The following is a 26,258-nucleotide window of genomic DNA, read 5'->3' on the forward strand; positions in this document are numbered from 1 at the left end:
TTAACCCCCCCCCCCCCCGAGACAGAAGCCCACCGCCGGGCTTGCGCTCGGCTGAGAAGAACCGTTCCCGTCCGGGGGGGTTTTCGCGATCCAGATCCAGTGGCTAGCACTGGCAGGTATGATATAAACAATAACACCAATGAGGCTTGAAGGGGGATTTCGACCGATGCACGGCAGGCTACGTGAAGAATTTAGTAGAAAAAAAAAAACGTCAGAGCTAATGAAAAGTTCACTTCCCATGTTGGCTCTAAAAGAAGCACCAGTCAGTCAGCCCCTCTGACAGGTCTTTCTTTATCTGACCTGCTTTCGGGAAAAAAATGTCTATTCCCCCGGCGAAAACTGAGCAACTCCCCTTGCCCTATTCTTGGGCTTTCTGGCCTTGTTTTGGGGGGCTTGGGCAGGACCTTAGGGTACAGGATCAGTGATTGTACAATGATGTAACGAGAGAAGACGCTTCATCGTTTTGTATATTAAATACCTATGGAAAGAAAGGGGAGAAACCAATGGAGGACATAGGTGTGGCAACCTCTACTGTGCGAGTATTGTTTGCATCAGTATCAGTGGGCGTTGGTTGGTGTCCTGTCCGCACACGTGAACATGTCAAAAAGCAATTTAAAGCAAAGGCATTCAGCAGAATTCAGTAACTGAAAGTGACTCATTCCAATGCAATGCAAGGACAGGATGATGCCCTTTGTCGCTCTTCCTAGATTATCTGATATCTCTTTATCCCACCCCGCATATAAAAACCAATGTCAACAAACTACACGCCGATTTGACATCATTTTCAATTCTGAGTTTGACTTGAGCAATCATCAAACACTTCCTGGGGATAGAATTAGAATCCGGACTCAGCAGGGGGGGGGGGGGGAGGAATACAAATCAAGGAAGCCCTGTGGTTACTTTTCGAAGAACAGGTCTGGATGTTGAAATCCCTAAAAGGCAAATGTTTGCAGTCGGCCAACCTGTTGCAACACAAAGCCATCCCTCCCTGAGTCCCCAAGCCTGCAAACACAAACTCCACTGCAGTGAGTTCATTTTAAAGTGTTCACACTAGAGGGGGGGGGGGTTATTTGGCTGTAGAATGGTTCATGGGCAGGTTACGCCCTGCTTTTTCTTTAAAAACAAATAAAATAAAAAATAAACAGATTAAAAAGCATTTGATACATTCATTCAGAGGTGAATGGTTAATCAGTAATCGGTGGCGACTGGGAGGAGGGTGTCGCATACCATAATGTTCAAGCCATAGTTTAGTTGTACAGGTTCGACTTTCAGCCACCAAACCCAGTGGTTTAGACGTTGCATAAGTAAAATAAGGAGTAAATAACCACCAGCGCGTCTCTCCCAGTTAATTATAACCCCTATAATAAACCCTCCTCCCTTGGTTCTTTTCTTTTTTTTTTTTTTTGAACGAGGAAATGCGGGGGGGGGGGGTCTTAAAACCACGACCTCCCTCCATTGTGTGATATCGGTTTGATTATCCCAAACAACTATTACGAAACATATCCCTAATTCAAACTTTTTTTTTTTTTTTTTTTTAATCGGCGAGGCGAGCACCCTACCTTGTAGACATTCTCCGTGATGCGGTTCACCTCGTCGGTGCGAGACATGTTGAGACCTTCGGCCAGGACCATAAACTGTTGCTCCGGGAGAAGAAAACCCCCCAAAAAAGGTGGGTATCCAAAAGGGTGGGTGGGTTTTTTTGTTTTTTTTTTTCCTTTTCGACAGCAAACGAGAGCGACGCGAGCGGAGGAATGTGCGCGTTCGAAACACACGCACCGGAGGACTGGAGGCGTCTGGGCTGCAGCGCGCTGAGGAATGAGCGCTCCGTCCGCTCCCGTGTGCAGGCTTCCAGTCAGATGGAGGCTTGGCGCTTTAGTAGGTGCCTCCTCCACCCCCGAATCACCGCCTCTCCACCTCCATCCGAGCGAATGGAGCTAGAACGTTTCAACACAGAGGCCGCCGTCCCCCCCCCAAAAAAAAACAACGACTTGGAGACTGATGAATAATATAAACTGACAAATGGATAAATATTAGTTTCAGGGTGGAGTCGCTTAAAAGAAAAAAAAGGTGAGGTTCAACTTAATACGGGTTTCACAGCAATAATGTGTATTTCTACCGATATGTCGTAGTTGTGAAGAAATAGAGTGATTGAATTATCAATAATCGTTATTTCTTGTTCATTTCATCGAATGTGAAAGAGGTGGCGCAGCCCAAGGCTTTAGTAGTCGCACAATCTCCCTTGTTCTGCCACTGGAAAAAACTAAAGTCATTTTTATTGGCCATGATCTTATTGGTGATCTTTATTCCATACACTGTATATATATTTTTTGTATTACTTTGGTGTGGTTGCCAATTTGTTCTGGTGTGAGCTGCGACTAATCCAATCGAATAAAATGAAGGCATTGCATTTCCAACTGCGTATAGCTGATATTTATGAGCAGAGGAAGGTTCTCGTCTGGATATCCGCGACACATTAAAAATTTTTTTTTTTAATAATATTCGCTCCATCACTACACTTGCCGGATTGAGGGAAAACCGGGGCAAACGTCTGACAATAAAGTTAAACTGTCGTGTAGCGCCCCCGTCTGGTCATTGTGTAACGGAACACAAGGAATTAAAATATCCGTGGAAAAGATACAAAGATCTTTGCTCATTTAACAAAATAAAAAAAAAATATATAAAGATAATTTTATAACTGCAAACACAGTGAGAGAACGTAATTGTTTTTACGTATTGTCACATGGGGCCATGTTTTTAAACAACATGGAAACGCTTTATTAGCAACACCTGACTTTAATCTGTGTAAACAGCAAATTATCATTATTTGTCCTAATAAGGACATTTGTTATGAGACCATGATTTCCCAGAAGAAGTCACACAGAGAAACAGACCTATTTACTTGGTTCATTTTAAAAAGTATACAGTGAAGAGGCGCAGCATACCAAAAACACACCAACAGAGAAGGTACTTTTCTCAATTATATTGTCTATTTTGATATAGTCTACCAACAACTCTTCCTGTAAGATAAAATACCGTGGGAGTACGCACAACATTGTGAGTGTGTCTACCACTTAATTAACACTGGGAACAGGGATATAAATCAAATTCAGTCTGTTAGGCTGCCAGCATCTCTCTGTCCGGATGGTCCTTTGCCCTTTTCCTGTCTGGAAAAAACAACAAAAAAGAAATAAGGAAAACAAGCAGTTTCAGTTATACATCATTACAATTAGGACAGAAACAGCTCTAAAACAATATATATATTTTTTAATATTGGAAACAATAATCAAAAACAGCCTGCCTTAAATAAAAAATAACAAAACTTTAGTCCCTGGTGTATGGAAAATAATACATACAATTCACATACTTTTGAAAAAGAAAATTTGTTTACAAATGAACAACTACTGTACAAATAGTTGTATTTTTGTCCCGCTGACGCTGAAAGAAACAATTTCCTGGGAAATTAATTAGATATTGAAAGCCACAGAAATTATTTTTTAACTCAATCGTTTATTGGTTTATGAAGATCCCCATTAGCCTTTAATCTCGCAGCAGCTACTCCCCCTGGGGCCCACAAACGTAGAGTTCGGCAATAGTCAGACAACAGTGACAAAATAAAACAATGATTATAAGAAATGAAGAAAGAAAACAAAAACTAGGAAAAAGAAAATGGGCTCAGGTCCATGAAAGCATCAAATTCCAGCCTGCTAATCGCGTACCTGGCTCAACTGGAGCTGCCTGTGGGACGTCTGGCAGGGGCTCGCTGGGAACCTCTGGGAGCTCTGGGACCTGGTCCTGGTGTCGAGAGGAGGCAGAGGTCAGAGGCAGCTTACACTGACTTTAAACCAGGGATCTGGCTGGGCAACAAATCTAAGCCATTTCCCCACCAATCCCTTTAAACACACTGAAATGAATTAAAAATAATCAGCTTGTCCTTAAGCGGAGGCTAAAATAGTGATTGGTTGAAATTAGTTGAGAGTGTAAAATTAGTTTAACCAGACTCTCCAGAAGAAATTACCATCAACCATATGTACTGTATATGAGGCTCTTATGCCCCAATTAACAATTGGCTGCCTTTAATACCACCGTGTTAATACCACCTGCTATGCATATTTTATATAGTAATTCCAATAGTGATGAAAGGCCAAAATGTTGTTACCTGAGTATTTTAAATATTCTGATAATATTTTTGTCCTGTGAGTCCTATTGTAACATCCCTGCTAACCATAGGCAGCATAGTCCAATCGGGACCAAAGCCTGAATATTTCTATTTTATTATCGAGAAAAAAATATTGTTTACGGATCGATATTGACCTGAAAGCAATTTTTGTCGTCATATATTATTATGGATTTGATTCTACATGTATGTCCCCCCCCCCCCCAAAAAAAATCCAAAAGCCCCCCCCCCCCACCTGAGTGATGGCTTCCAGCTCAGCAAGAACAGCCTCCTCATCTTCCTGTGTCAGCGACCCTGCCAGAATCTCATCTATTTGCTGCAGGACGACACAATTATCACTGTTCATTAATTGTAATTATTGAGTGCACAGTGGACGAAAAAAAAAGAAAAAATGGCTGAGAGGCTGATAGGCTGATAAAATGTACATACAGAATATTAACCTATAACGATTTGGTGTACATGTTAAGACGACGATAAAACATTTTTTTTTGATAAGTTACATTTCTCAATGCATTTTATTGTAATGACAAATGTGGCCACTCAGACCTGGCCCTAATTAACATAGAGGAACCTCAGGCTCCATCCACAGGAAACGGATCATTTGTGAGAGGAGGCATAGGCCAAAACAAGCATGCGGACATTTTTTTTTTTTTTTTCAAGATGTACAACCTTTAGAATATTTACGAAGAAAGCGAGGAGTCAAACCAAAACATAAAATATGTAGAAGATGTGGCATTTAACGGCAGAAAGGACTTTCCCCTGATATAACTTTGGCAATGTTTACTATTCACAACATACAATAAAAGGATGATTACCCTCTGATATTCAATGGATTCCTGCGTCTCATCCATAATTCTCTCCACATCCTCTATGGACATGACCTGAAAGAAAAAGTGAGGATGAGAGTGTTCAGAATAAAGATGTGCAGTATTTTATTCAATTAAAGGGTCCCCACCCCCAACCCCCCCACCCCGCATATGTGTTGTCCCGGCTGGTTTGAGAAATGAACATTTTGCGAGCCAGATCTCGGCACCGCCTTCCCGGACACGCTGCCGTCACGCCACTGTAGTCGAGGATTTTCTTCGTAATCCTTTAATCTTCAAACAATGTACACAGGCTGTGCTAGCTTAGAAAAAAACAAAAACAAAAAAAACAAACCAAGAAAAAAAAAAAAAAAAAGACACGTCCTCCGTGTCGCTCAAGGCTCACACAAGGATCACGTTAAGGAAGTTGCGCTTTTCACCAGAAAGTTGAACGGTCCACAGTGTTTGTAAATGTTGTTCGTGGAGAAAAGTAATACTGTTGTACATTGGCGGCTTAAGCGATTAGCGTCTCGCGTTTCCAAACGGAAAGCGACGGAAAGTGGAAAGTTGTTCCATCTCACCTCGTGCATACTCTTCAGACACTCGTTGCCGACCTTGAGACCCTCAATGACCCTCATCTCAATTTGGATGAACTCGATGTCTTGAACCTGGTGGTACATATGCACGTGTATTTTAAAGATGAGTGAGTTCAGGAATAGAGCTAAACAAAGCGTGCTACTCTTAATCTCTATCTACTTATTCAACTACACCACAGTTAAACAATTAACAACTATTAATAGCTAAGAAAAAAAACCACAAATAAATACATGTGGGGCGGAATTTTATCCACCTATACCGAAATCAAAACATCAATGGCGTCTTACATTATGTCTTTTAATTTGAACTCGATTACTTAGAATTATTGAGTTATTTTTGCATTATTTCATTATAAGCAGATATGGTAATAAAACTAAGTACATATATTAAGGGTGCGATGTACAACCAAAAAAAATGTTATTTAACTCAGCAGGAACCTTACCATGTGCTCCAGATTTGAAATCTGCTTTTCGGTTTTATCTAACAGCTGATCCTGGTAGCGTTTCTTCTTGAGCAGCAGCATTGCTTTACTGCGGAAACATAGATGTCAACAGAAAAACATGTAAAGAGGAGAAATACTTCCCTGTGTCTTTCTTAATTTTGCCTTAATACGGCTTAAGAAATGGTTTCCAACAAACAACAACAACAACAACAAAGGTTTCTTGAAAGTTTCTTGGGGTTTTTTTGCTTTTCATATATTAACAGTATTAAATAACTGGAAATAACAGTTCTGCACCAGTTTAAATGATGAATAGTAGTTTTCATGATTCAAGAGGTTTATTCGTCACATACATATACATACTTCCATACATACTGTATATGCCGTGAAATGTCAATGCAACGCAACTGGTGATCATGCACAATATGGTCGAGACTGAACACAACAGCTACCTAATTTCTACTTGACTAAACTAACTGAAACCAACTGATTCCTAAAACGTAATGCAGTAAGTGAATAGAATAATATAGAATAGAATAAAATGAAATAACTCAAAAGTAATACAGAGTGATGGTACGAAGTAGAAATAAAGGGAACAGACGTATGCATATGGGATAGGCTATTATGTATACACAGATAGTAGATAATATACAGATAGTATTTGCTGCACAGCACTCACTCTTTCCTCCCATCTTCCAGCAGCTGCTTGGCCAGGAGCCTCTCCTTCTCCAGCTGCAGAGTGATCCTCTTCTGGTACTGCCTCAGCTTATCTCTCTGCTGCTTCAGTTGCTAAAGACACGGCGAAAAGGCGTCAAAACAACACGGTTTTTGCAGCATTAGGAATGCCAACGGTCCCAACACGACCCTACCTAGGTTCAGACCGAGAAATTAAAACGCATGTTGGGAGCTAAATGCATTTTGATTTAAATATATTCACTGTTCCACGCAGCGTGGTGCACTAGTCATCCTGTTAGCTTACCCGCTACTCAGTACAGTACTAGCTACTGTACACATCAAAATAAGAATTTACCAGGATGGCTTTGTCTTGCTCCGTTACTCGGGAAGGGCGACTCTTTCTCCCAAAAACGTTTCCCATTACTCAGCCACATCCCCCTTCCTCAACAAACGGCACCATACTTGTCGCTGTACATTTATTTCAAAAACAATATTTCACAGCCTGGGATGCGTTTGCGTGCGCAAAGGTAAACATGGCCGCGCCCCTTCCCTCCGTTCAGTACGGCGTCTGGAAGAGGACAATTCTATTCCGCCGTTACGCATCACCATGGCAACGGTGTCTGAGGTTCTGAGGTCATCGCCCCAATCCAAATTCTCTGGAATAAAGCCAAGTTATTATGGTTGTTATGATTATTATTTATATCATACACTGTATCTTTTCCTAGTTGTTTGTTACTTATTTTTATGTTGTATGTATGTTTAGTAAACGTAGTGTATACAGTATACTCAATTAACACATATTAATAATTCATATAATAATAGATGTAAAACAAAAGCAATAAACATAATACATAAGAACTTTTAATAAAGTACTTCTTTCCTCTTATAATTATACATTTTTATACATACATTATATGGTTCAATTAAATCCCACTGAGATTAGTCAAAAACTGTGATTATTGTAAAAATGTAATCCACATTCCATCCATCCAGTCATTTGAATTAATAAGGGTGGAAATCTCCTCGAGGAAAGCAGAGACACAATAAAACACTGGCTTTAACAAGTTTAATAACATGTAAACTGCGCACACTGTATAAATTCAGGGCGACGCTTCCTTCACCAAAACAAACTAGTGGAGGATGTAAAACAACCGTAGAGAAACAAGACACACGTCACCCGTCCAGCACGTAAGAGAAATACTTGTGATTTCAGAGCTGCTCTAACACCTACATTTCCCCACGGGGATCAATCAAAAGATCAAATCAAATCAAATACCTGGAAAAGGTGAAGTTTGGTAAAGTTTGGGATGATTAAAAAGGCCTCCGTGGTTTTTTTTTTCCGATTAATAAATATTTCCCGCAGGGCTCAGGATTTTATTGGTCACAGTTCACCGCTTCACAACATCGGACCGACCGTGTACATGGTCCCTTTACAGTTCATCCATGCAGGCCATGGCCAGGCCAGGCCACATCTTTTTGGTCTCGAATCAGTCCAGTTTCTTGATCCGTCTCAAAAACCAACACTTACATTTATCAGAGCAACACCTCTGTATATAAAGACCGGAACAAAAAAAAAAAAAAAAAGAACAAAAAAAATCCTCATCATCATCATCAGCCTGCAAAGACCTTAATTTGGGATGGTAGGCAGGGCTTTGACCGTCGTCATACAGATCCCGCTCTTATCTCCCAGACCTTGGACTTCTACTGAGGCTTTGGCATCTGTAAACAACATTCCATCGGGGGCCGTCCTCTTTGTTGAGCATCCGGTCAAGTCCCCCACAATGCATCCCTGCGAGAGAACCAGCGGACTACACCTGGAAGTCTGTTCCAAAATGTCTGATCTGGGCATCAGTCATAGATAGGTAGGTAGTCCTCATGCTGGGGGAATACTGTGTGGGGGGAGAAACACATATCGGAAAACAGTTTAGTTCATTTACTGTATATATGTAGGATACCATTAACACACACACACACACACACACACACACACACACACACACACACACACACACACACACACACACACACACACACACACACACACACACACAGTACATGTATATGTGTGTATACATATTGCTTGCATACTATTGCTCTTCGATAAGGTACTAAATATATATCATTTATTAGAAGGTCTACGGTTAGAAATTGGGGGGGGCGGGGGGCGACACTTAGGGGAGGTCAAAGATGACATGGCGGAGATAACAGGGTGTGATGAGCATTGGTTTTTAGGACATTCTGGTTAGTGAGCTTTATTGCAGAGGACGAAAAATCAAGGAGCGGAAAGACAATGAAGTGAACACAACCAAGAAAAAGGAATCAAAACAAAATAAAATTTCAGCTGTGCAGGGGAAAAAACAAAAAAACAAAAAAAAAAAAACTTACGGTTTTTAAATGACTGTCAGTAAAAGCGAAAAGCAAAAACAAAAGAAAATGAAATGACATTAGAGAAAATTAATTGTCAGGAGAATGACAGAACAGAAATAAGCCACTTTGCAGCCTGAATTTAGGGGCTGTACTGTACATGAATGCTGTATCCGTCTGTTAACCATAATAATTTAATTACCATGAAAAACTGAAGGAGAGAAACCCACATAACTTGCTCAAGTAGCTAAGATGAGGTAGTTATTAGTTACAGCATCTTCATTAATATTATGATTATTCACAATGTGTTTATAGGACCAAACTGTTCCGGCAGCGCGCTCTCGCTCTCTCTCCCCCTCTCCCTCTCTCTCTCTCTCTCTCTCTCTTCCCCTCCATGTTCAAGATCAACCGTATTGTATCTGCAAAACGACAGCTTTGCATCGCTCCCTCCCTCTCAGTCACACGCGCAAATTTTTCTCTCCAGGGAATCGGGGAGAAAAAAGACAAAACGAGCCACGTAGCCGGCGCCCGTCTTCCTGCGGGGGACACGTTAAGACTCTGGTGCAGCCTTGTCTGTATTGGTAAAAATCAGTGCAGGTCGCGACACCGAGTGGGAGCCGATTTAACTGTGGATTAACCTGGATTAAGTTGAATTTAGCTCCAGGTTTGGAGCTAACCACATGATTATTGACCATTTGCTCCCATCACTACAACCGAAGATCAGAGGAGGTCAAGCTGGCGGTGCAGTGTTTCATCCCGGGCTGGACCTCGTTCTCCTCGTACAGGTTTCAGTACATGCACTGGGACTTCCTTTGTGCCAATCCACGACCATTAAAAAAGCGAGTAAAAAAGAGATAATAAATAAAGTAAGATAATAACAAGACTTCTAGTTTCTGCATCGTAGTAAATGTGGCTGCATGCGGAGGAGCTGTGGTCTGACCGGACAAACAACAACTGCACCCCGGTCAGTGACCAGCAGGGGGCAGCCTTCCATTGTTTGCTAAAGCAGGGCGACTGGTGACTCCTCTTAACTTGTTATCAATTTTGTGAGGTAGAGCACAGCGTGATCCCAATAATAATGTTCCCGACATGTGCGTTGGCCACCGGGGCCGTCACACGAGAGACACGAGGGCCCCACGGGGCCGACGCACCGAGGGAGGCGGCGATCCTCTTCCTATCAACGGCACATTCTCGTAGCGAGGGTTCCCTCCGAACAGCATGGACTGGTTCCTGAGAAAGAAAGAATGAGAAAGTTACCGCACTTCATCAAATACTGTAAATACCCACACATTGATCGATAGCATCAATAGCATTCACAGGATTTCTTCCCGAACTCAAATTAACCCAACCCTATTCGCAGCATATAGTCTATCTTTGACAATATGCTGACATGGTCATATTTCCTGCTTGGCCATTTATATCTTATATTATACATTGTAATGGTACTATACAGTATTTATCCATGTAGCCTCATTGTCTGGACCAGGGGAAAGACCACAACAATATGGCATTAGGCCATCTAACTAACTATAAAGGAAGGAATCTGTCTCTCTGCCTGTCTGTCCTTCGATTACCTCGACAACCGTTCATCCACTGTACTTCACACTTGGGGAGTGTATTGCTGGGGACCCGGGACGTGCAGTGTCCAATCTGGGCACGCGACACGTATAATATTAATGAACAGTGGGGCGGGGGCTTCAGTGCTCTGTGACTGAGTCACTTACTTCCCCAGTGCAGCCCCTTCCGAACAGGAATGTCTTGAATGTGCACTGTAATAGTATGAACAAAACTCCAAACCAGTGTCCAGCTATTTGGTGGACACTGGTTTGGAGTTTTGTTAATACTAGCACAGTGCACATCATCAACCTCGAGGGGGGTTCTTACATGTACTCGGCGGACGGCGCGGCGTTGGCGGCGGACGGCGGCGGTGGGTGCGTGCTGCTCTCGCTGCACAGGCTGCTGTTGTAGCTGCAGAAGCTGTGGATGTTGGCGCGCCCCGTGTTGTAGGACACGCGTCGCGCCCGGGGGTTGAAGGGGTCCTCCTCGTCGATGTCGTCGTATTCCCGGTCCCTGGAGGACGCGCACGCACGCATGCACGTGCCCCCGCACACACGCACACACGCACACACACACACACACACAGAGTCAGCACCGGAAGGATTTACGCCGCGGGGCCGTAATTAACTTGATTAGCCGCGTTCCGTGGCACTCGCCTGCTGCCGAGCAGCGTCCAGGCCCGCAGGATGGCACACAGCAAGGCAGAGAGAGCGCTGGCGGCCAGCAGGGAGAAGAGACTGAGGTAGAGCAGCCCCTCCACCCCGTCGTAGCACACCCCCAGCAGAGCGTCCACATAGTCCTGAAGGGGAAACACGAAACACAGGTATACTGGAATCATGCGCATTTGTGCACAGGCATGCATACGGTGGAATGCAAAAGTTTGGACACCCTAACCCAAACACGAACTCCAGATCAGAACGCAGGTGACAGTGAACATTCTAAGTGAACGGAAGATGACGCGACCTCTAAACTCTGTTAACCGACACCCAAACATGACGCCTTCCTTCAAAATTTAAAGCAGAGATTTATTTCTATTTCTCGTTTTCTACGCAAGCTTAAAAAGAAAAAAAAAAAAAAAAAAAAAGGTAAAATGAGAGCCTAGCACGTCAAAACTCCTCCTTTGGCAACTTCGACAGCTTACAAACGCGGCTTTCCCGAGGCCAGCGAGCCAGAGTCTTTTATTCTTTCTTTTGTGATCCCCCCCCCCCACCCCAGAACACTTATTATGGCAGGTTTGAGATCTTACCACAGACTGTCTGTTATGGCCATTTGAAAACCTTCACCTGTCTACCCGGGAGGTATTTCAAGGTGGAGACCACGCACGCACGCACGCAGGCACAGATGCAATGTGCTTGGACGGCTCTGTGCTCCGCTGCAACGCTGTCCGTTCCACAACAAGCTATCCCGCTCTTATTCGGTCTTTACCTTGTGTAGCCCTCGGCAGTCCAGCAGAGCCGTGAGCTGGTGGAGGTTCAGCTCCGTGGAGTTCAAAAGGCGCTGGATCCCCAGGAGATCTCGCTGCGGGAGGAGGAGCGAGACGATTGATTGAGTGACGCGTCTCGCGTGTTCACAGTTTACAGTTTATCGGATTGGGGGCAGCCTGGGGCCGCTCAGCTCACCTCGGCGGTGGGGAAGAGAGGCACTGAGAAGCGGAGCAGGCCCTGGATCTGGATCTGCATGGTGGTGAGGGAGCGCTGGTAGATGGTCAGAGACTGTGACACACACACGCACACACACACATTGAGAACAGCCTTTTCAGTATTGCATGTCAGCAAGTTCTATTGTATTGGGTGAGCCATTGCACTGCATGTAAGAGAGGACACATTTATTTTCAGACAGATTATCCAGCACACGAGCCAGTCTAGCCCACCACTCAAGACACGCAAGCACACACACGCGCACGCGCGCACGCGCACACACGCACACACACACACGCGCGCGCCAGGCGTAAACAAGCGTAGACAAAGAAAAAAAAAAATGCTCATGCCGTCAGAAAAGATTATCCGAATCGACTTAACAGATATCAAATGAAGCGCCCCAAATGGATACTGTGAGGATAAGACGAGCGCGTGGGCTGTCATAATTACTGGTCGCGCATTTTGGATGCCATAAATTCTCTCACTCAAAGGAGACATTTGGAATCATCGCCTCTCTCAAGTCTAAACCCTGCATAAAATACTATTTAACGAACAAATACTGTACAAAGTGTAGAAGTGCAGGGTACACACACATCTCATTATGGCAGACCCAGATATTGAGTGAGGGGAGTATTCTTTGATCACAGTGTTTTTGGGGGGTTGTTTCAAAGTCATTTAATAAGTGTGAACCCCACTTTTAAAATATAAATTGTTTGTCAATACCTGCTGGAAGGGGCTGGGTAGATTGGGACTGCAGAACAGATAGTAGTGCCCTACATCTGGATGGATGAAAGAAAGAGGGAGAATGAGAGATCGATAGATATTTTATTCATCTCTGGCGGGAAATGGGCAACAAAGAAAATGGCAATTTTCGAAAAACCTAAGAATGAGCAAAAACAATAAAAGAAAATATACAATAAACAATAACAATACACCTAAAGATAAAGAATGAGAAATACAAATCTGGAAATATACAATAACCTAATGATAAAAAAAAATTAACATTAAAAATAAACCTAAAAATCAACAAAACCCATTAAAATAAAGCGAAAACAAATAATCAAGAAACCAAAAAAAACCCCACAAACAAACAAAGGCAAAAATACCTAACAATGAACAATAAACCTAACAATGAATAATACAAATTTGGACAGACAGACAGAAAGACAGAAAGACAGGGACAGAACTCACTGTACCTGCACTGAGGAAATCCTTAGTTTGGTTGGCGATGAACTTGTCCGGAGCGACGCAGAAGTCGCTGGTGCCCTGAGGGAAAAGCGAAGGAAGAAGAAGAAGAAGAAGAAGAAGAAGAAGAAGAAGAAGAAGTGGAGGCATGAAACATTTCAAGGGAAACGCTGCTGCCCATTCCAATGTGCAGGCTCGTTGCGGCGTGAACGCTCATTTTTCACAAGCGGCGCGGTGTCGCGAGAGCTCCGCGTCGCCCCTCGAGCTCTTCTTCTCCGTATGTAAACGGCGTAAACGTAAACAAACGATCCGTCGTCAGCGAACAGTGGCACCTCATGTACGTTTCGTTCGTAATCGCGAAAGGCCTTTTTTTTTTAATTATTATCCCCCCCCCCCCCCCCCCCCCCCCCCACGCTCGCTCAGCTCCGACAACAGGGTCGGCAATGCACATGATGTAATATCTTATATCACGACCCGGAATCGTATACGTTCACGGAATACTTACCGAAGGTCCTCACTCGCCTTATTGTAATTATCCTTAAAGAGCGGTGCGGGGTGTAATTTCATTACATTTTGATGGGTTTTTAACCCTCTGCAGCATAAAATACCATCCGAGTCTGAAACCATTAATTTGTGACACCAGATGTCCAGTGCTCTCCATATTAGCTTTGACCATTCACCGTAAATTGATTTTCAAATGTAGTTCCTAAAATGCATCCCCCCCCCCCCCTTCTCGCCGCCACAAGACGCACGCCGAGAACCTCGGACCTCCCCGCCGTGATGTTCCACGACCACCCCCACGTCAAGGCACGCCGTTTTTCATCACTTTTCATCGTTTTGGTCCCCCCCCCCCCCCCCCGGTTCACGACATTTATTCGGGCCTCTCCCGTGAGTTTTGGGCTCCGACGCCGAGCGCTGTTAACCAAGCTCACATGCTCGCTTCTGGCCCCGTCCCCGCGTTCACATGCTATCACTGAAGCGAGGCAGCCCACGTCCCCCTGCTAATCCACTTCCACGTGGAGGACTGGCCCCACTGGCCCCCAGCATCATGTTGGCAAACGTCGGGTTTGGGCAATAAGTGCGCGAACGCCGAGAACCACTGACTAGGCGTCTTCACAGGACTGTTACATTGACAGACAGTACGTGGTATTGATGATACAACAGTAATCCATAGCAAGTTTAATCTAATACAGAGATGGACACTAGAATCTATGAGAAATGCTTAGTCAGTGATGACCTAAATATGTCAGGGGCCCCATTCTATTATGATAATTGCCTTTACAGCGCAGGCAGTCCGGCGGTCGGAGATGTAGGCCGGTCATCCGAGTTCAAGTTCAAGTCCGTGCCTCTTTAAAAACTCACGGGACAAGGTTTGGGCCCGAATGACTTCCCCTTCGTTCCGTTCCAGAACCACAGAGCGTCCCTGCATCCCGCACAGAAACTTTAAAGTGGCAGCCCATGAGATTGGCTATGTCCGGTGGATTACATTAGAAGTCCCAGGATGCCATTGGAAAGTGCCGTCGCTCAAAGGTCGCGGGGAAAGGCGGACCCCGCCTGCGAAAACGCCTGCAAGATTAAGTATGAGGTCGGAGATTTTTCAACAAAATAACCTTACGGATTACCACTTTAACAGCAGACGTTTCACCCCCTCGGCCTCGAGAATTTCAACCTTCAAGTCCGACGACTCCCCCCTTCCGAGTCCTCTGTTTTTGTTTGCGTTCGACTGGCGTTAGAATCAGCCAACCAGATCCCAAATCCTGCCATGATCCAAACACAGACGCCAGCCAGTGTCCCTCAGCAGGGGGGGCGACGGCGGAGACAATGACGGGACGACGACGATGGATGGGGGGTTCTTTAAACCCCAAAACCCCAAAACCTCGTCCTCAATACGGTCTGCCCCCCTTTTTAAATCCGCTAAGCCTCCGTGTAGCGCGTGTGCTGCACAGCCGGGAAGAGTGAACAATCTGTCAAATACATGGAGGATAAGAGGAAGAGGTGAGGGGGATTCGGGGAAAAGAGGGCAGAAGGGAGATTGGCCGGCTCGGCCACAGTAATTAAAGCTGGAAGCATCTTTGTTTACAACAGGAGGCGCAAGGTTGCGTCGCCAAAAGGGCCGGGGGCTTTTAATCTGCTTTGCCGCGCGACCGGCACAAAGTTCTGCCCTGGCGGACAAACTGGAACGGTGCGATTTAGGGTGTCGGCGGAGGAGGGAACGAAGTGGCCATCATCCCCACCGCACAGAGCAAACATCTGCCCCCCGACACCTCGGGGGCCTCCCGGGGGACACGCTTCGCACGAGACGGGCGTTCATTCAGTTTGACACGGATCTTGAGTAGATCCCCCCTGATTTAAAAAAAAAAAAAAAAAAAAAAAAAAAAAAAAAAAAGGAAAAGCACCAGACCCCGACGAGAGGGTTTTTTTTTTTTGTTTTTTTTATAAAGGCATGTTTTTCTCACCACGGACATAGTGGTGTCCAATCCAAGCGAAGCCCAACTCAGGATCAGAGACAGCGCCACCAGAGCCACGATGCTGCAGCGGACGGGAATCGGGGAGAAATTGGGGGTCGGCGAAGAGGAAGGAAAAATACATTTAAAAAAAAAAACGTGGACGGAAAGAGAGAGGACGGGCGGAGAAGGAGATTAAAAGGAGTTGGTCATCTGTTATATGACCCACGACCACATTAACTTGAGCCCGACAATAGCCTCTTTTTTTATATTGAATTTTGTTAATAACATAGTAAGATTTATTATACACATTATTTCTCATCCTGTGCAGTATATCCTTCAATATGTATATTTATAGCCACAACAATACCAGAAGCCACACTGCCATAACCGTTTAACTTAATGTAACCTGTGGATAGAATCGCATTTTATACGTTATTGTATATATTGTCTGTATATTTGGCTGTTTTTGTTCATTGTTTGGTTATTTGTGTATATTTGGCACTGGTGGGAAGGTGTGGGGTGGTGCGGTTTGGGTCCTGGCAGCTTGCGCCTGGTGGTTCCTGGGTGCTTTCCGGGGCCCCTGCGGCTCGCTGTCGTGGGTGTGGGTCGTGGTGCAGGAGGCTGCTGTCGGCCTTGCTCCCGCCGCGTGTGGCCCACATATATGCTGCAGGTGTAGGGTGTCTGTACGGCTGCGGAACTCAGCGGTGGCGCTAAGATACAATTCTGACCTCATACACCAGAACTGATTGGGACAAGTCTCGTACACTCACCGGTGGACAGACGCGGGCACGCGCGCGCACACACACACAGAAAAATGCATATGATCAACTATTTGAATGATGTCTTACCTGTTTTATATAGGACAATTGCCTTTTGTGTACGTTACCTAGCTTTTAAAACACATTCTTACAATTTCTATTGTAGTATAAAGACGAGGTCGCATTTCATCCTCACTCAACCTTGAGTGGAGATAAGGGTAATTTGACAGAGCATTGTGTGTTTGTTTGATGGTATGATGTCAGATTGTACCTGTGACCTGATTTTGACTGTTAAACCATTGTATGAGCGCTCATGATTGATTTGATCAATTGATGATTGAGGGGGCATTGTCTTATAAATGACCCCTGACCAAAGGTGCACAACCTCTCATCAGTATAAAGCCTTCCTCGTCAGAAGCAGGAGCAGACTGGTCAGAACACTGCGCTGGAGAAGTACTGACTCTTTCTCTTTATTCTGCAGAATAAATATCTTCAATATTCTCAGTTTTGTTTTCTTGTAGCGGGCAGATTAACCTCACCGAGCATGCAGGAGAATTTCTCCGACAACACACACACACACACACACACACACACACACACACACACACACACACACACACACACACACACACACACACACACACACACACACACACACACACACACACACACACACACACATTCAACAAACATCAGATTGCAGCATCCAGACACGAGTCCTCACACCCTTTTATTGACGTGAAGAGAGAGAAAGTGCTGGGAGTTAGAGAGGGAGAGAGAGAACGCTGTGTAATGAGAAATGATCACTCCCTGATAGACGTAAAAAGGCTGTAAATGGCTTTTGGTTTCCGACCCACTGAGGCTTTTGCCTTCGTAAAGTACAGCAGGCTGAATGCTCATCCTGCCGGGGGCGATCGATAGGCATTAGCGAGGAAGGATCCTCGGTTTCGTTTTAAGACCTCACTGGTGGTTTCAACGCTGGTTTCCACAAGTAAACTGAAATGGAGGGCGACTACATGTGTTGATTAAAATATCGTCTCCATTGAAACGTTCGTTCTCATAAAAATAAATTCAAATGTTTATTTTTTAGGTTTATTTTTATTTTGTTTGTCCCATTTTTTTGCCTTATATTTCATGCCTTTCATTAGGTTTATTGTACATTAACATTCTTTTCTAATCTTTAGGGTTATCTCTCTGCTCATTGGAAGGTTTATTAAATTGTTGTAAATGACTGTAAATTTGTGAATGTAAATGTTTCCAGTATATGTTTTTGGGACCTTTTTTATGTTTATTTATATTTATGTTATTTTGGAATATGTATTTGTTGTTTATCATTATGTATTTAGTGCATATTGCCATATTAATATTGTGTACAGTTAACTGTTTTATTATACAGTATTTCCACATTTTCATTGTTACATTTTTTATTCCATTGCTTTATTATTATTGTCTAGTCGATGTGAGCTGCTCTGATACTGTAATTTTCCTACGTGGACGAATAAAGTGTCTATCTATCTATCTATCTATCTATCTATCTATCTATCTATCTAAAATTAAAATCACAGACAAAAAAATAATAAGCTACACTCAGCCACCATCTGAGAGTAGAATAGACCCAATGAGAAGTTCATGTGAGTTGAATAAATAGCGCGTGTGTGTCCGATGGGGAATCCAGTATCTCAGCGTGGGGACAAATAGGTTGACCAGGACCAAAAGTATCTAATTTCGCATGCAGGGAAGGTGGGCGCACTCACGCACACGCACACACACACACACACACACACACACACACACACACACACCTGAACAATCACACACGCACGCACACATGCACAACACCTACGTGAGGAGCAGCCATTTGGACTGCTTGGCCAGCCCCAGGCAGGTGAGCAGACAGATGACCAGATCCAGGTTCAGCAGCAGCAGATAGGTCAGCCATCTAGAAGTCAGAAAGCAAGGTTCATTCTGGCATTACAAAATGAAATTCAAGGACTTTCAAGTACTTTTTTTTTAGCAATGCTGTATAAACATATATTATTCATCTCATTATCATCTACTTTTATTAGTGTCTGTTTCCAACCACGCCGGAAAAATGTTTTCACGTTAAGATTTGACATAACAAAACCAGGGGGAATACCGAAGGTTTTTAATGATAGCGTTTTTTTTCCCAAAGACTTTCCAAGCACTTCAGCAACAAAATGAGGCTATTTTCAAGGTATTCCAGTACTTAAATTTCGGAGGATGAAATTTAAGCACTTCAAGCACCTGAAGGACCTGGTAAGAACCCAGAGGAAGTGCAAATAAATAAATAAATAAATAAAGCCGAATTATGAGGAAATGAAGATTAACTGGACATTTTCATATGAGAACAGAAACCACGTCGAGCTGGTCTTGGGGGATTGTCTGGCTTTAAATGTGAGAGATATCCAGTGGGACGGGTTGTTTTGCAAACATAAATCAAATCAGAACTCTGGTCTCGTAGTCAGAGTCCATCTGTTTCAGGGTCGTTTTAAATCCTGTTTGGGGTAAATAATTTAGCTGAATTAACACTGCAGACATGAATATTTCATGTCCTAAGTGTCCTCCGTGAGGAGTGACCCACGCTGACGCACACACACACTCCCGTGGGTGTGTGAGTGCGTTCATTTTTCACTGATTTCCCCACACAGACACAAGGACAGACTCACTCTGAAATTCACCCGTCCCCAACGTCACATTCCTGTTTACAAAATAATTTTTAATGACTTGAGGATAACAGTGAATTTGCATATAGTCTATTTTGCAGCATATTAATCATTTTATCAGTGCAAAAAATGGCGCCAATAACCAGGGATGTGATATCATCTGAGCTGCGCTGGGATCTAATGACCGGCCATTAAAGTATGTAATGGCTATGTGGTTTATGGTGGAAGCAGAACTAAGGGGGGTAATTAGAGATTTTAAATCAATCTGCCGCTATAAACAGGATTCAGATTTAGGGACATAATGCAGTGGGGGAGGAGAGAAAAAAAAAAAAAAATTATTATTATATATATATATATATATATATATATATATATATATATATATATATATATATATATATATATATACACACACACACACACATATATATACATATACACATACAGTATATATATATACACATACAGTATATATATATACACATACAGTATATATATATATATATGTGTATATATATATATATATATATATATATATACACTGTATGTGTGTATACACACACACACACACACATTTTTTCTTCTTCTCTCCTCCCCACTGCATTATATTCAGTAATGCTGGGTTTGCTGTAACCCAAGCTCTTAGTCAATAGTGTCTCTGCACAGGCGGTACTACTACTGTAGCCACTAACTGGCTGCATAGAAATTGATTTAATTTCGGAGGAGATTGGTGTCAGGTGGCCCACATGTGCCCGTCGGTAAGACTACACAAGCCTTGGAATGTCTGAAATATGTAATTCCATAAGGATTTGAAGAGACAACGACAGGAGAGCGGCTATGATAAAGAACATTTTGTAAAACAAGAAGAATTTCTCGTAATATAAGATGGTGGCGCCTCAATGGTCCACCAGGGGGGACGTTCCGGAAAGTGAATTCGGAAAACTGGATTTCACATGGTTGTGAACTGTCATTCCATCATTCTCTGCATCCCTCATTTTACCGCGATGAAGACGGATCACGTTAACAAGAGCAGAGGATGAAAAACATTCCAGAGAAATCACGCTCCGTCTTAGGAACGCTTCCATGGTAAGGTTTCTGATAGTTCCTCAATAAGCTGGACAAACGGATGATGTCAAGGACAGAGAGAAACAGGAGCGTGACTCACTGTGTTTCATAGAAGTAGTGTGGGTATTACTGGAAAAAAATATGATGTTCATAGGTCATGCACGACTTGCGAACGAATTGTTCACAGCGAGCAAATCTTTTAAATGACTCAGGAGTCGAGGGTCACTTCGGCAAATCTGTGATTGTTTGTTGGAAAGGAGGAACATGCGCAGACAAGCTCCTTCAGTTTTGATTCGGCAAGCGAGGAAGCAAGAAAGTCTTTGATTCTCAACTTTCAGCATTCCTCCCTCCTCAATCAATCATTTTCCGGGAAATCGAATTGCGAGATTTCCCCGTCGAGCAGAGCCCCACCCGCTGACTCGTTCATCCTTCACGGGACGTCCTCCCTCGCTCGCATCAAACCGGCCGAATCAAATCAAAAAGAAGAGTCGGAGAAATAAAACGACTCCATTTACTGAGTCGGTCGTCGGGAAACAAATCTTAAAAAAAGGGTTAGGGTTAGAGTCAAACTTTTCACGACATGTTTATACCACGTTCTGGGTGAATCCTGTTTTCAGATTGGCCTGGAGAGCATTGAATCTGGTCGCACGGACACGTACGGCCGGCTGCGTGTATTTGATGAAAGTGAGCCCAATAATCACTCATGTAGATGAGACGGTGTGTTTGGCATCCGTCTCCCAGGGTGGGGCCGGAGACGGGCCACCCCTCATCACCTCCCCCCACCCCACTTCCATAACCAAGAAAACTCAGCTGAAGTCAATCTGCAAACAAACCTCCGCTGCCATAGAAAGGCAGCATTGGAAAAATAGGGTGAAATTGGGTAAAATTGCGGCGTGAGGAGCATTAATGTCCTGTGTCCTCCAGTCGGAAACCGGCATAAGAGACCTGGAGTGGAGCCTACAGGGCCTAAGAAAGAAAAAGCATTTTGCCGACAGCTGACCATAAAATATTTTCTTCACTTTGAGTTGTATTTGCACATAATACAACATGCAAGAAACTCATTGAAACACCGAGTGGCTTATTATGCTTATCGGGCAGCCTGCAGAGGCCGGTCTCTAAAAATGTATGACAACTTTAAATTGAGTGCTTTTCTATCAGGGAATATGGACAGATACAATATTCTGCAAATGAAAAAAAAAATCTATTATATAGGGAGTAGGTGAATATCTTGTACACAAACAGATTAACTTCTCACTTTATTCTAAAATAAATAGTCTTGGGAGGCCTAGACTACCGAGGACAAAACACATGCGTCAACTGTTTTTATTTTTCCCAAACCCCCTGATGCAGCACCCCCAGCTTTAAAGACAGAGGTTGTTCTTTGCTTAATAACTGCACATTTTGTCAAGTAAATAGTACTGTCTGTTACTTCAATGCTGCAAAAACACAAGACACCAATCCCATTTACACTCTCTCATATGACCGAACGCCAAAAAAACAAAATTACTTACAGTTTAATATGATTTGTCATAGTTAATATGGAAAACTCAATCTCACCATGACGCAAAAAGAAAAAAAAAAATGTTTTGGGCCTTTTTTCTCTGACAATGAAATAATAATAAATTACAGGAAAACATCAAATTACATTTGTTTGTCGAACTTTCAAACAACAGAGCAGCGTAAAATGGGAAAGGAAATTCTCAGCGGGAGAACTCAGTCGATATAATGTTGGCAATCAATCCCATGCAGTGCAGTGGGTTTCCTTTGTGAAAAGGTCTTTTATGGCTTAATAATGACCGCGCTATGCACAACACACTGCAGAGGAGTAGCTACTGCAGCGCAAACTGCACGGTGGGGACTAATCTCTACATCGCATGGAGTTTCTATAACGCAGTAAAAACGGAATTTTCGCCCCATTTTCCACAGGAAGATCGATGACAACCCGCTTTACTCTATTAACCGCACCGAGGGAGCGAGGTTTGCGGCCAGTCCTACCTGTAATACTCCACGAAGGCGATCTGTTTGATGATGGCCGTCAGGTCGACCTTTTCCTGGCTGATGTCCGGCAGAGCGGTCAGCTGGCGGATGATGTTGGTGGCCATCTGCTGCATGAAGCGCAGTGCCTGCACGTATTCCAGCTTCGCCGCAAAGATCTCGTCCAAGCGCTCCAGGTGCTGCTTGAGCCCGGTCTCCATGTTTCCCAGGGAGCCCGAAACCTGAGGAGCGGGTGTACAGCGTGAAGGTGGAGAATGAAAAACTAAACACAATTGAAGAAAAAGGTGAAAAAAATAAAATTCTAGACCAGGCCTAATGTGGATTGGCCTTTTCAATAAAATAGATTGGCAATAAACTTAAAAATAATAATTAAAAAAAACATTATTATATAATGCGTAAAATTGTAGAATTAATAAGCCTTAAAATTGAATGAAAAAGACTTAAGAATGAAGTATATGTATTTTAGGAGTAGGTAGATGCTTCTGACGGAGTTAAAGGACAGATTATTAAGAACTCTGATTTTCCACAAAAAGAAAATAAAATACTGGTCATGAAAAATGAAAAAAAATGATGTGACACTTAATATATATGTGATATATATTTAGATTTTTTTGCAATTACACCATACTTAGATGGTATAGTAGATAGTGGATAGATACAGTAGTTACAAACAATGTAAACATGTACTGTATGTTTCCACATGTTTTACTATGCAAATCCTTTTGTTAACATATCTATATATAATATACAGTATATGTAGGTATAGATATGTAAAAATTAAGAGGGATTTTTCTCCATTGCATTTCCCATAGACTCCCAAAAGTGATCTACTCAGTTTGAGAAACATGCAAAAAAATGTAAAAAAAAACAAAAAAGAAAACAAAACACAGACACCGCCCTCTCTCCTCCTCCTCCTCCTCCTCCTGTGACATACAGAGTTGTCTTTATCATCGGAGCCAAGGATTCTGCACAGGCCGAGGTCACGGGAGCGAGTGAAAACCCAGCTGAAACGTCGCATTCAGTCTCATTTTGACCCCCAACAACCCTCTTAGGTTCGAGAACCGTCCGCTCGGTTTGAGCCCCCACAGTGATCCGTCTTCAGTCAGATACCGGAGAGCGAGATAGTCCAGCAGCCCCCGGGGAGGAGGGGTGGATTGCTCGTAAAACTACTCCTCCTTCCAGGGCCGTGGCCGCGGCGCCTTGACTCTTATCTACTCTGCTCACTCCGTCTGGCGGAAATGGAATCCATCAGCTACACCCAGTTCTTCACCTCCTCCACCATCATCCCCCATCACTCCACACCCACTACCACCTCCTTTAATTAGACCGTCCTGTCTTTCTGTAAGAAGAGAGGGATTGAAGCACAGTTTCACTTCAGCCAGGCAGGAGCAAACTAGTTCTGTTTGGCTTTGAAAATAGCGTTGTGTATCACGAAAAACCACTGCGGAATTATATACACAGCCTTTAGGCGCACACACACACCCACACACACACACACACGCACACGCACACGCACACACACACCCACACACACCCACACACACTGCAAATTCATTGGAAACATACCTTTGTCGTCGTTATTGGTTTCTACAGATGATGACCGTAAAATTGAAAAAAAGCAGTCTATAAATAAGAATAAAAAATAAAATAAGAATAATAGAATAGAAAGAAAATAAATAAAAAGTCAAGTATTAAACATTTTTATTTGCCAAAATTTGCCAATCATACCTAAATAACAATACCTTTTAAAAAAGCACAACAAGGAGGGTCAAATACTGTATTTTGAAAATGAATGGAATTTTGACACATTTTCACCTGGAATACACAAGTTTAAATAGTGATTTTTATTTCTGTGATTCTTATAAGACAAAAAAAAAAAATCCATTTCAATTTCCATGAAGAGCATACCATTACCAAGGTATTTTCTCTATTTCATGAGCAATGACATATATTGCATAAAAATAATAATAACTGAAATAATAGAGTAGAGGTAAAACTTTTTTTTTTGATTAAAAAAAGTGGAAAATAAGTTTACAGATGAAGTTCTGTGAGTTCTGGATTCTGCACTTAACCATCTCAAACTAGCCTTTCACTGAACAAGGATCAGCCTGGATCAACATCTGCTCGTGGGGCCGTAGGAATGATGCAGAAGGACCACACAACTGTTTGTTCTGCCACACAAATCGTCCTCCTCCCCGCCGGTCAAAAAGCGCCCGAGTGATGACACACCAGGGATTACGTTCAATATAAATGGACAAAAAATAAAAGATGAAAAGTTGAGAAAGGATTAAACCGGAGAAAATAAATAAATAAATAAATAAATAAATAAAATGCCCCGTGGAAGAATTACTAATGAACATGTATTTCCCATCTCAAGACGGAGCGTAATCTAAATCAGCTTTTGATTGGAAAAAAAAACACAAAAAAAAACAAGAAACAGGAAGGACAGCGTGCAGACTCATCAGCGCTGATAAGCACATTTACCTCAAGCTGTTTTTTGGCCAATTAAAAAAAAAAAAAAAAGCTTTTGTTTCTGCAGAGAGCAGCTGTGCTTTTCCATGAGCTGTCGGAGAATGCAACACGTACGGCGGGATCGAAGACTCGACTCAAAGCCCTTTCGCTCGTCTGCGTATGAAGGTGATGTTACCGTTGCCGGATACGTCAAAATACTGAAATGTTTCCGATCGCGTGCAAAATAAAAAGGTTGCGGCTAAAAGCGGCAGTTAAATCATGAGGCATTTCAAACCAGATACTACTCCGGGAACGTGTGTTTTATTTTCTTTTGGTTGTGTTGGTTAAACTCCTCTCGCTCTCTCTCGAGGGGAGGGCGGGGGGGGAGAGAGAGCGAGAGAGAGAGAGAGCGAGAGAGAGAGGGGGTAGAGAGAGAGAGAGAGGGGAGAGAAAGAGAGAGAGGGGGAGGGAGAGAGAGGGGGAGGGAGAGAGAGAGAGGGGGAGGAGAGAGAGAAAGAGAGAGAGAGAGAGCGACAAGGAGGAGAGGACTTTGTTTCGGGAAGAAAAGAGTGTTAAGACAAGGCGGGAAACAGCCAAGAGTCAGAACAAGGGGGAGGGAGAGAGAGAGAGAGAGAGAGAGAGAGAGAGGGGGAGGGGAGGGAGAGAGAGAGAGAGAGAGGGGCACTAAAGACGAGAGTTAATCACTTGCTCCCTCGCTGTAATTACTCCCCCCCGTGCCTGTCTTGGTACCATCGCCCGCCTCGTTTCCTGCCTTCAGCGCCACCGCCAGCGAAAGCTCCCGAAATGTTGGGCTGCGCTGAACGGAGCTCCAACTGACAGAGGATGAGGAGGAGGAGGAGGAGGAGGAGGATGAGGAGGAGGAGGAGGAGGAGGAGGAGGAGGAGGAGGAGGATAAGGAAAAGAATCCCAGGGGCCTCTTCGCTCGGGGCGTAAAAGCGGATCGACCCCCTGCCGGGTGCCGGCTGCTTTTTGGGACAGAGGAACACGCCCTGTTTCTGAAAAGGAGGGGGGTCTCTGCTGCTCACCAGCTGTTCGTCCAAGTGCCAGATGTGTTAAAGAGCTTTCTAGGCACAGCCAAACAACGGGGCAGGGAGAGATAATGCTCCTGTTTGGATGATTTGGGTCCAATATGGGTCTAAAATGCAATTTTGGTCGATTTAACACAAATGCGCAAGTCGTGAAGTCATCGACGTTGACACACAAGCTGGGGAAGTTGGCAACGATTTACTGAGGCGAGTTGTTTGAACTTTATGAAATCTATGAAACGGATATTACACTGTACATAGTGAAATAATCAAGTTATTTCACAGTAATAATTCATATTTATCATTCATACCCATCATTTATATTGTGCATCGTACCACATTGTGTATATTTTTATACATCTGACTACTTCTGTTGTGTAC

At 43.4% G+C, this 26,258-nt stretch overlaps 3 protein-coding genes across 3 annotated transcripts in view; all 3 read right to left on the minus strand.

Annotated features, from left to right (window-relative positions):
- Nucleotides 1-1,765, minus strand: part of LOC307237508 (BAR/IMD domain-containing adapter protein 2-like) — a 50,643-nt gene extending 48,878 nt beyond the window's left edge. Inside the window, exon 1 of the mRNA XM_080010230.1 lies at nt 1,560-1,765. Coding sequence (XP_079866356.1) covers nt 1,560-1,631 — 72 coding nt within the window. The 5' untranslated portion in view covers nt 1,632-1,765. The remainder of the gene's footprint in view (nt 1-1,559) is intronic.
- A 1,125-nt stretch (nt 1,766-2,890) lies between these two features.
- Nucleotides 2,891-7,223, minus strand: LOC307236621 (charged multivesicular body protein 6-like). Its single transcript, XM_080009093.1, has 8 exons — nt 7,044-7,223; nt 6,693-6,802; nt 6,017-6,104; nt 5,559-5,645; nt 4,990-5,055; nt 4,410-4,490; nt 3,717-3,792; nt 2,891-3,164 (listed from the first exon to the last, which is right to left on the minus strand). The coding sequence occupies exons 1-8, from the start codon at nt 7,107-7,109 to the stop codon at nt 3,115-3,117; spliced, it is 624 nt and encodes a 207-aa protein (XP_079865219.1). The 5' UTR covers nt 7,110-7,223; the 3' UTR covers nt 2,891-3,114.
- A 404-nt stretch (nt 7,224-7,627) lies between these two features.
- LOC307237153 (protein tweety homolog 2-like) overlaps nt 7,628-26,258 on the minus strand; it is a gene marked incomplete at its 5' end in the record, with an annotated part of 31,517 nt that continues 12,886 nt past the window's right edge. Inside the window, 11 exons of the mRNA XM_080009804.1 lie at nt 7,628-8,577; nt 10,204-10,282; nt 10,937-11,122; nt 11,266-11,408; nt 12,035-12,127; nt 12,229-12,321; nt 12,970-13,025; nt 13,443-13,512; nt 15,888-15,960; nt 18,480-18,575; nt 22,381-22,601. Coding sequence (XP_079865930.1) covers nt 8,497-8,577; nt 10,204-10,282; nt 10,937-11,122; nt 11,266-11,408; nt 12,035-12,127; nt 12,229-12,321; nt 12,970-13,025; nt 13,443-13,512; nt 15,888-15,960; nt 18,480-18,575; nt 22,381-22,601 — 1,191 coding nt within the window. The 3' untranslated portion in view covers nt 7,628-8,496. The remainder of the gene's footprint in view (nt 8,578-10,203; nt 10,283-10,936; nt 11,123-11,265; nt 11,409-12,034; nt 12,128-12,228; nt 12,322-12,969; nt 13,026-13,442; nt 13,513-15,887; nt 15,961-18,479; nt 18,576-22,380; nt 22,602-26,258) is intronic.

This window comes from Zeus faber, assembly GCF_960531495.2.
Source record: "Zeus faber genome assembly, chromosome: 11".
NCBI classification, from domain to species: domain Eukaryota; kingdom Metazoa; phylum Chordata; class Actinopteri; order Zeiformes; family Zeidae; genus Zeus; species Zeus faber.